At 39.4% G+C, this 10,901-nt stretch overlaps 1 protein-coding gene across 3 annotated transcripts; it reads right to left on the reverse strand.

The window, feature by feature from the left end:
* Positions 1–148: 148 nt before the first annotated feature.
* On the reverse strand, positions 149–10,264 carry LOC136456931 (putative 1-phosphatidylinositol-3-phosphate 5-kinase FAB1D). Of its 3 annotated transcripts, XR_010759619.1 has the most exons (13): positions 10,037–10,264; positions 8,931–9,208; positions 7,832–8,822; positions 7,605–7,749; positions 7,143–7,493; positions 4,700–5,425; positions 4,296–4,615; positions 4,057–4,183; positions 3,807–3,974; positions 2,361–3,701; positions 2,018–2,278; positions 697–1,903; positions 150–590 (listed from the first exon to the last, which is right to left on the reverse strand). XR_010759619.1 is itself a non-coding variant. In XM_066456945.1 (12 exons), exons 2-12 carry the CDS (start codon positions 9,169–9,171, stop codon positions 1,664–1,666), a joined length of 4,911 nt encoding a protein of 1,636 aa, XP_066313042.1. In that variant the 5' UTR covers positions 9,172–9,208; positions 10,037–10,264; the 3' UTR covers positions 149–1,663. The 3 variants fall into 3 exon arrangements, 2 of the variants coding, with proteins under 2 accessions (XP_066313042.1, XP_066313043.1); XM_066456945.1 differs by having other exon boundaries at positions 149–1,903; XM_066456946.1 differs by lacking the exon at positions 7,143–7,493 and having other exon boundaries at positions 149–1,903.
* Positions 10,265–10,901: the final 637 nt, after the last annotated feature.

A 10,901-nucleotide genomic window follows, 5' to 3' on the forward strand; every position in this document is an offset into this window, starting at 1 on the left:
TTAATTTCTTCTAGATATATTATTAAAATCTTTTGAATATAAGATATTTTGCGAGTATTTTGAATACTAACGCTTCCAAACTAAACTGTACTCACTGAGTTCTAATTTCTTCTAGACATATAAGATACTTTGGCTTTATCCCAAGTCAAATTTATTATGACCAATGTATACAAAAAAATGGACCAACATCTACAACATAAAAATTGTTTCACTAACTTCTACATGAATTAGTGCGCTGATTTAAACTTGTAGATGTTAATACATTTTTGTAAGAACTTGATAAAAAATAGAGTGATTTAACTTTGGAGAAAGTCAAAGTGAACTATAGTTTAGAATGTATAGAGTAAAATAGTTATTAATTCGATGTTTATAGTCTTCAAAGTTTGACCAGATCTTGTCCTAAACAATAAGTAAGGTAGTAGTAGCTTGAATGCTGTTGCTACTACTACCTCATCATTTGGATAACAGAAGCGCATAAGCAAATGCTATAACCAAATAACCTAGATAACAGAACCATACACGATATAGAAACGAATGATCCACAAACCAAGAATATTTCAGGATGCTTGGAAGTTGGAAGCTACCTGTTTCTGTAGTAAACAAGAGCATACATGAGAAATGATCAGTAAAATTGAATTAAAAGATTCCATCATATCATTTTACATATATATATTGTTAGAATAAATAAGGCAAAACCTGGATGTTAATTAAGACTTTCACTAAGAAACTTGATGGCTTGAAATTTGCTGTACATACCAACTGCCTCATACAGAGAGAAAAAACTGATCACATTTGGCTCTTCAGTAGTTCCTGAAGAGAAGCCATGCCCAATCTACCATAATCTCATTGTGTAACCGGACAGAACAGAGCCACAAAAACAAACAAGAGTATAACACCCATTTCAGATCTTTAAAAAACCATGATAAGTTTATGCATAATTCATCTTCTCTCCTATTTCTCTTCAAAATGAGTGTACATCAGACTCCATGCAAAACAGTCATAAAAAGTAAGAAAATCATTTTGATGAGGTAGAAGACGTGCATGCACATCCCACACTCTTAATCCATGAAGTTACCGGACAGATGCCCCTATAATTGACATATCTTCACCTGACGAAGTAATGGACAACAATATTGTACCTATGCTGGGCAATGATATTGTGTCTATGCCTGTCATGCCACGGTAATGCTCAAAGCACAAATGCTGCTATGATAAACCTTGCCACTAATTTGATTATAAAGTAACAAAAAAGCTGAATCTTCAAACTAACTTTAAGTTTCAGCAATATATTCCAATAAACACAAACGGGAGTACATTACATGCTCCTCAACCCCTACAAACCTTGATCTCCACCCTAATTATCATCAATAAAGAATAATACCTAGGTTATTTGTGTGTCAATCATTCATTTGCTTAAAATTTGCACTTCCCTGGTGTCCTAGCTGCTACTATGTACACAACTGCTGAGAAGGAAAATGGACAAGGATAGACACACACACAACACAAAAATGAAGCAATGAAACTAAGGGAAATTTAATGCTCAGAACATATGATACCAATATGCCGTACTGCTCACTGGATAGGGAAATAACCATTGGCAACATGATCTCCTAACTAAGATAAGTTCCGCCACCAATGCCAGAAAATGATTGGGCCTCAAGACTCAAGCATCTGGAACTGATAGAAAGTATTGTGACATAAACGCCCTGAATCTTATTTTGTACTCCCTAGGTGAAATTACAGTTGGGGATAGATTCTTTGGAACAAAAAGAGATGTCTTCACCCAAGATTCCAGCTGTTTGTCCCAGGTATATTGTCTCAAATAATCTATAATTCCAAATACAAGCTCTTTCTTCTCTTTGTCAACTCCAACAAGCAAGGAGTAATCCATGACATTCATGCGCTGCAAGCACAAGGAAATACAAAATATAAGATTGAGGGCAAAATTATAGATAGTCCTATAAAATGAAGTATATAAACTCAATGAAAATTATTTCCTGGCAATAGGCACACATACACTTAGGAAAGATGTGTCGTTCCAAATAGCGCGTTCCATGAAGTTTTTAGTTTTTCCTTCAATGTAGATTGGCATGGTACGCATGTCTTCAATAAAATTTTGATCCAACAGCACCTTTTCAGGATTTTCTGAATCAGGAATATACCGTGAGAAAAGAGCACCCTTCAGGTCATATCTGCGTATTATATTATGTCCAAACAAAAGATTTTCCATAACCATGAAGTTAACCCTTGTCTCCTTGCCGTTCCTAGTTTCCTTAACCTTAAATAGTATCAGAAAGAAATACATCATAATATGCTAGGAGCAGTTCGTCCCACGGAGTTTCATGGAAGATTCGACGTACCTGATATATTCCCAGAATTTTCGCAAGACATGTAGGATTGCTTGAAACCTGAGATACACCAAAATGCTTGAAGTACTCAAGACCAAACTTTAAGAACGAGTCAAACTCAGTCTTCTTGATTTGTTTTATGATAAATCGGTCATCCATTGACTTCGCAAAGAAAACCTTACTCTTTCCACCCTGCGCGTTCCAGTTTTTGCAGCGGCTTATTGATGAAATATATGCAAGTTCTGATGGGCAACATATCTTCCGAAGATCATGGAATTGTTTTGCATATATACAAACGACAGTATATTTGCTTCTCAGAGCTATCTTTTCATTGTTCAGATCAATTTCGTGATGCAGATCTTTTAAAGCTGACAGAAATGAATCATAAAACCCTGATGTTGCTTCCTCAGGTGATACTGGTGATGCAAACCTTGAAAATTTATGGTTGTTTTCTAACGACTCATTTGGAGACAACATGGATGACAGCATAGAAGCATTTCTATCCAAGTTGCTAGATGCAGCTTCAGAATAGAACCCTTGTTGTTCAGATATAATTAGAGCGTAAGCAATAATGCTAGAAACCTCTTCCTCAGAAATTGAAAAAATATTACCACCACGGCCAGCTATAAAATGCCCCAAGTCCATTTGATGCTTTAATTGTGCCAATGATGAAGAACATGGGGTGTATTTGTTGATGAGGTAAAATTTATACAAAGAACCACCTTGAAGTTCTTTCTTGTATTCCATTTCCAATTGATTAAATTGATTCCAGACCCATTTTCCTGCATCATCACTTGGAATGACAACATAATGCATTTCATTTACATTGGATGCTGCAGGTTGTTCATCATTCGTAAATGGTATAGTGTTTAATTTCTCTGAACAATTATCATTAGCAATCTCCACAGAGGTTTCGAACTGGTCAGCAGCTTCGCCTAGAGAGGAAAGAGCTGATCTTACATCATGATCTTGATAACTGGGCAAATCGTGCTCTTTGGTTATTAGTTTATCAGTAAGATGAACCTTATCCAAAACTGTATCACCAAATGGATCTTCAGAGCCGTCAGAAGAATTTATAATTGTTTCCTTTCTTTCTGTTCCAATTTTCTTCACTAACGGTGTGTCCTGGATTGCAATACTTCCCAAACTCTTCAGCTCATTCTTTGCTGTGCTGTCATGAATGGAATTGTCTGAAGATGCAGTATTAACTTTAGTGTACTGCAGAATATGAAGCAACCGAAGATCCCAAATGTGGAACCCAAGAAGAAGTTGCTGGTACAGCCAGTTCAAACCAAGGATCCCATGTGCAAAACTCTCGGATATGGCAATTTGGCTAAACTCCCTCAGAGAAACCTTGTATACAGAGGATATGTTAACATACCAAAAAATAATCTGAAATATTTTGCATAAGGAAAACAGCTAATAGACAGAAAAATAGAATTGATGCAGGACGATTACCTCAACTTCATTTTTCTCTTGTGTGAGCATCCTAGACACCTGCAAAAGTAATCCCTCATCTACTGAAACGTTGGTGTCTTCCCCCATGGCTTGACTAGAGTATCTTGATCTTAAGTCTTGTATTACATTTTCAATTTCTGTGAAGAGTTGCTTCCATTTAAGAAGGACCTTAAAGAATAGAATGATGTTAGCATGCAATGGCTAAAGGAAAATAAACAGCAGCAGCAGCAAATATGTTGCAGAAGCATACATTATTCACTTCGACATCAAGCCAATCCTTTTTGTTTTGGTTATTGAACTCCAAACTCAATGGAGGCTTACAAGCAGAATATATTTCTACAGATGAGTATCTGAACATAGCAACTTTGGATCCAAATCTGCAAGGCATAAAATGATGAAGAATATCAGTAAAATCATGAAAAAAAAAAATCCCTGTTTCATCTAAAAAAAATCCATGTTCATATGTATAGGAGCATAGGAGACATTTACCCAAAGAAACGTAGGCAGTCTCTATGAAGCAAATGCCCACATGTTGGTAGCTTCTTGGCAGCAGAGTGGGTTGAGAAGCTGAGTTCCAAGAACTTCCCAAACGACAGATTCCGAGCAGAGGAAGATATTATAACCCTATGGGTCGGCTTAGCATTGCATCTCAAGCATCTGGTCCACATCCAAATTCTTCCTTGAGTTTCACCAGAAAGTGTCAACTCCAAGGGAAGTCTTTTCACAAGAACAGTGAGAGTACCATTATGGTGGGTATAAGAGTACATGTGAGATTCTGGAGATTCACCACATGATAGGCAGTTGTGTTTCTGTAAAAAGTTTAGTTATTATTGGAAGACACAGCAAGTAAAATGAAGGATATCTTAAATTAACAAATAGTTAAGATGTATGACCTCATTAAGTAAAGTATCTTGCAAATATCGTCCAAGAGATGTATCGAAATACCCATAATAAGTTATCCGCGAAAGGTGACTCTGCTCACAAACAGCTTGGTTCCTGATATGTTGGCTAGACATTGAAATCAAGATGTCCTGAGTATTCAAAGCAGCTCCACTCTCAGCACGAATTACATCAAAAGTTCCCTGAAAATTGTCACTAGACAATTGCTTCCTATGCACCTCTTTGGAAGTATCAGTGAATGGTGAGCCATCAAAACCATCAGATGTGTTTGACTCGGCACAATCTGGTGATGACATGTCCTGCATAAAATTTGTCGAGGGATCTGAAACAGGCAGGGATGAATATGAGTGAATGCCTTTGCTGTCAATATGCTCTTCACCAGCAGGATCTTCAGATGTCATAGTTTTGGAATCATGAAGATGCAATGGTATTGATTTTTCAGTATGAATGATTTTTTCCTGATTAGGATACTGATCATCACAAGTTGGAGTGTTATTCATGGTGTCACTGTTTTTTGAACTATCATAACTGGGACCAAGCAGTAGTGGATTAGTTTTAAAGCACTTCTCTTTCCCTGTGGTAGTTTTGTCTGTCGTAAACAACTTTTGATCAGCAAAGAATGAAGTTTCAAGGATCAAATGGTAAGCTGCAAAGACAGTGAAATGAAGCACACGCTTAATCTTCTTAAGTTCTTCCCTTGTTGCTCCTTTCAGCAGTATCTACAGAACAAGTCAAACTAATCAGAACTAGCAAAACAGAAGGAGCACAATAAACAGGATGAGTCATGAGCAAAATGGGAAAAAAGCACATACAATGGACAACAGATGATATGATTTGCACTAGCACAACCTATAAAGCTCCAAATAGCAGACAAAGTATGACAGACAGGCAACATTAGTCATGTAATTCAATGCAATACTAAGTAAAATGAGTGCAACTGAATGGTGTTAGCCAACAGTGAATTTTGGTCTGTTAGCTTTTAGCATAGCCATCGAGAGACACCCCCCCCCCCCCCCCCCCTGATAATTTTTTCTCCGTATTCTACTCCAGAATAGCTTCTTCTAGATATAACTCACACAGCAAATTAGTTTGTCCCATCTCACTAAGTCCATCAATAAATGCAAGGTAAGAATCACACACCCCTATTTGCCACATGTAGGATGGTCAGGCAAAGTGGTAGCACAAAAAGAAAATAACATCTGGCTAAATCGACTAAAATTTGTAATAATAAGAAAAAGGGGATCTGGATGTGAAAGACTTGGGAAATTGAATGACTGTCTGCAAATGATGGTGGAGACTTGAAAATGAAGAAGAAACTTGGCAGGACATTATCAAAATTAAATACGACAGTCTGCAAATGATGGTGGAGACTTGAAAATGAAGAAGAAACTTGGCAGGACATTATCAAAATTAAATACCTCCAGGGGCAGTCCATATGCACTGTGAAACACAGGCAGGAAGAGTCCCCTGTGTGGGCAGACCTGCTCAAAGTAAGGGAGCTGCAGCTCCAGGGCAGGACAATTGATACTAGAAATGGCCAAAATACTCTGTTTTAGAAGGACACCTTGCTCTATCCTGAACATTTATGTGTAAAATTTCAAACCATGTAACAACTGTGTGACCAACAGGATATCAGCGTAGAATGTTGCTTTTCAAGGGATATAAATCTATCTTCCAGGAGATGGCTCCCTGAATAGTTCAGGTCACAGTGGGATGCTGTGTGTGAGAAAGTGAGAAACTTTCCATTCAGAACCAAATATATCTGGTTGATGGAGAATAATGCAATTTTCACCAAAGATAACATGATTAAAAGAAACCGGAATGGAGAGCCTTCCTGTTATTTTTGTGATCAAGATGAAACAATTTCACCTCGGCTCTTCTTTGAATGTCCAGTGGCAAAGATGGTGTGGAGTGTTGTTGGACATTGTTTTGGTGCTAACAACATACCAAGGGACCTTGCGCAATGCTGGGTTTGGGTTAAGATCGAATTGGTTACCTAATAGGAGCAAAGTACACACATTTGAGATAGCACTAATTTGCTGGGCTATCTGGAAAACATGAAACGAAGTTTGTTTCGATGGAAAATTTTATTAAAGCCCCAGATGAAATCATCTTTTATCCTTACCCTGATGTGTGAGCATGATTATATCAAGTGGAGGCTGATGACTATGGGTAGCTTCTTTCACTATCACCAAACAAGCAAAAATGAAACATAAGCAATTTTTCAGAAAATATCTCAAGCGAACCGGCGAACCTTCTTTAAAAAACAAAAAGAGTCCAACCCATGCAGTGTGAAAAAACCAAATCTGTACACCAAATGCAGCCCAAGGGGACCATTAAAAGATATGTCTAATCCATGCACTCGAGCAATTAAAAACCCCAGACTACATAAATCGAAAAGACTACATACAAATAAGTAAGAAAGAGAAAACATACCGTGCATCCCAGAGGTCTTGGAAAACCCTCTAGAAATAAAAATGTTTTGCATGATTTCTTTCCGTCTTCTCCAGTAATATTATGCTCTTCAACAAACTTTTCAAAATGGAGAGACTCACACTGCTTAATAAGACTGGGTTTCGTAAGAACACTCTGCAACGATACAATTGGAGAGCCAATGCAACGAGCAATTCTTTCCAGCCGACGAGTATTCATGTCACTTACTACCGTAACTCCTCGTTTCTGAATATATTCATTTACGTTACAGGAAACTGCTTTCTCGACCAATATAACATCAGGCCGGCATTTGACTATCACTTCATAAAGCGTTCTCTCCAGCTGATCATTTTCCTGGTCAATGCAGACGAAGAGGAATTTTGTAAAACTCACCTACTATGTGTTGTTTTATCTATGCAATGAAAAAAAAACTTTGGCTAAGAACCTAAGAGTATGAATGCAGACCTGTTTCATCGAATTTATTGATGATAGCCCTGTTGACGAATGGCCAAGGGCGCCCTGAAGAAGGAACAGTTTTGGATGCTTTACATTGGCACGCATCTGTTTATGTGCAGCACTCTTCTTAAAAACAAGACCATTGATCACTTCACTATCAAAGGAACAAAGAAAGGGAACCAAATTGAGAGACAATGTAAGGATAAGGAAAGAACACTACAATATCAATTTGTTACCTCTGCTGGTAAGATCCTGAAGCTATGCATTTCACCTTCACATACGAACCAGGATCCATTGCATTTCCGGAATTGGCATCAGGTTTGACAAGTAATGCAGCATCCCATGACAATGACGCAACAATATCAAGCCAGTTTTGATCGGTGCCTCCATCAGATAAAGAGAGCCCTTCAGCAGCCAAGAAGCGACTTACTAGGATCTTGAATTGCCCATTCATGACTTCTGACATTACTTTCTGCAATTGGTCTTCACGGCTTTCCTTGTTTCTCTCTGCTAAGTTAACCTTGAAACTTGACCTACCCCACCCAGTGCTGTTAGTGCCACTCTCGTCATCATCATTAGAAACAGTGTCAAAGTCATCTTCCTTATTTTCTGGTTCTGGTGGTAACCAAATGAGAGGATCTGCATCAAAACTGGGCAATAATAGCGGGTACAGGCATTCGTTTTCATTTTCAAAGTGAGTACCATGTTTCATTTCAGGTTCGGTATTCGATATATTGTTATGAACTATTGCATTTTCCACGGTACTGCTGGGTTCATCCATAACTTGTTCATTCAATGGAAAAATATCACCACCTGGCATGGGAGGGCTAGTGATCTGTTCAACAACTATCACACCTGATTGTTTATGATCAATATCTTCCACTGGTACACCACATTTCGTTCTTACCAGTTGATCATCGGATTGGATATCTTTTCTCTCCTCAGAAGATACATCCGAATCCAATGAAATATTAATGGCATCAAAATTTCCCTTGGTGGAGTCTTCATGTCTCTCCAACTGTTGTTCAGCAGATGAAATATATTGTTTTACTGGAATGGAAAAAATAGCACAGTCATCAGCAATATCCTTAAATTGACATTCTTCCACTCGTACTGAACTCCCTTCTTGCTCCATAAAATCATTGCTTAATAGGTTATCATGATGAAATTGACCAGTATCTTGGAGATAAATCTCCTCTTCAGAATCAGAATCTGTTAGAGAGCCACCTAATGAAGATAAAAACCATAGAGAAATTATGGTTATCTAAGAAAATGGTGTTAAATGATACAAATAATCATATCACTAATTTAAGAGAGGAGTGCTCCAACACTCACCAAGGCTTGAAAAGCAACTGGCAAAGCTTGAGAAAGAATTTTCTCGGGTAAAAATAGGGGTGCCATAAGGAGTGCTGCAAGGGCTCGAGTCCATGGTTAACCAGTTGATCTCACCAGTAACAATTGATGATCCCTCACCATGGTCACACATCTTGCAGCAAGATGTGCTGCAGGTCAGGTCGATATGAGCTTCATTCATGGTTGTCTCTTCTGATGCACATGCGTGACACATTTTACTCATGACACAACTTCACTGCATTATTGTGCTAGCATGCCACCTGCACATAAAAATAACATTGGAGCCATCCACTAAGGTAAACCATAACCTGAGAGACTAACCGCTAAATGTCAAGTAAACATCATGACTGCCTGAGCTTTTACAAAGGTCCCGCCACATGGGAACGAGAATTATTTGTTATATTATACTTTCGAGCATGCGTACCCAATCACTCTGAAGTACCGAGCTTATTGCGCACATTTATTTTAGTAAAATTCTAAAAAGCCACACTGAAGTGGATCAAACTGAAAACTGTAATATGGCAGGAAAAACACTTAAAATTACAGTGAACCGGGGATTTGACAGCACAAGTTCACTCGGAGACATCATGAGAATTACGGAGATAATATACAAGGTGGAAACAATTGAATGTTCGGTGAACAACTTAGATTATGCAGCTAACGCCAAATGCCTCCCAATTTATGCAGCAACAAACACTAGATTCACTTGTATTTCACCTATTAATGGGAGGAGGGCGGGCAGCAGCCTCCGCTTACAGCGACGCTGCGGCGGCGGCAGGCGACGCTAAGTCTACCGGCACGCGCTAGGACGAGGCCACGAGGGAGCCTATCGGCTACAGGGCGATGGCCGAGGAGGCGAGGATGGAGGGCGATGCGGCGGCAAGCAGGCAACGCCGCGCGGCTACGACGGAGGAAGCAGTGACAACCAAAACAGCGCCCCAAAAAAAACACGCAGATGGCCAAATGCCTCGCGATCGCCGCCGCTGCCTCTCGAGAATTCGACAGGTTCCCCGATTGTCTCGCACCGTCAAATAGCCAACCCGAGAAACAACGCGACTTGAGACGAAGGGCAAAGCATCAAAACTTACTTGTGCGTGCCGAGAAGGCACGATTCCAAATCCACCGGAGGTGAATACGCCCACCGAAAGCCTCGACAAACGCGGGCGGGTTGCTCGCTGCCCCCCGATTCCCAGATGGCGAAGAACAAGAGGGAAGGGAAGGGATGAATCCAAGAGCGGCGGGATTCGAAGGCTTGATGTGTGGGATTTTTGTGATTAAATTGGACGCGCTTTGAAACGGGAAGAAGAGGAGGAATGGGCACAGAAACAGCCAAATATGGGGGGAGTGGCTTGGATGAGCTGTAGCCGGCATATATACCGTATACGTACGCTCCAGCGAATGCTTGCGTGACATGGCAGGCGCGGACCAATGTTGTCGTGTGAGTCAGCATGGGTCACGGAACCTGTGTGTTTGCTTCAGGTACACTAGGTATGACTGGGTTCCGGCTTTCCGAACAAAATCGCGGCTCGTCTCTCTCGGCAAGATTAGTGCATTTCAATCCGGTAAACGTAAATCTGAAATATCATAATCGGTGTGGTAGATTTCATACGAACTCCATTCTAACACAATGAGATTCAGTTCGTACAATCCTGAAGAATTTTATTTCATCGTAGCCTAGTGGGCTTACATACAAAATTATATGTCTGGTTAATCTATTTCCACGGAGCACGACTGCTTTTTAGTAGTTGTTTTCGACGTGAGCTTTATTGATTGAGAAATATCACAACCAAGTTCAACCAATTGAGCAATAAAGTGGAAACTTGCCTCAATCAGATAAAAAAATGAACGTTTCTCTCAGTTGACAATTGTGCTAACAAATTAATAACGTGCAGCATAATTTTGCTCACGATTTACAACTATAGTTTGTTCGGATCCAATAACTAATAGTTAACT

The sequence above is a fragment of the Miscanthus floridulus genome, chromosome 6 (assembly GCF_019320115.1).
Source record: "Miscanthus floridulus cultivar M001 chromosome 6, ASM1932011v1, whole genome shotgun sequence".
NCBI lineage: Eukaryota > Viridiplantae > Streptophyta > Magnoliopsida > Poales > Poaceae > Miscanthus > Miscanthus floridulus.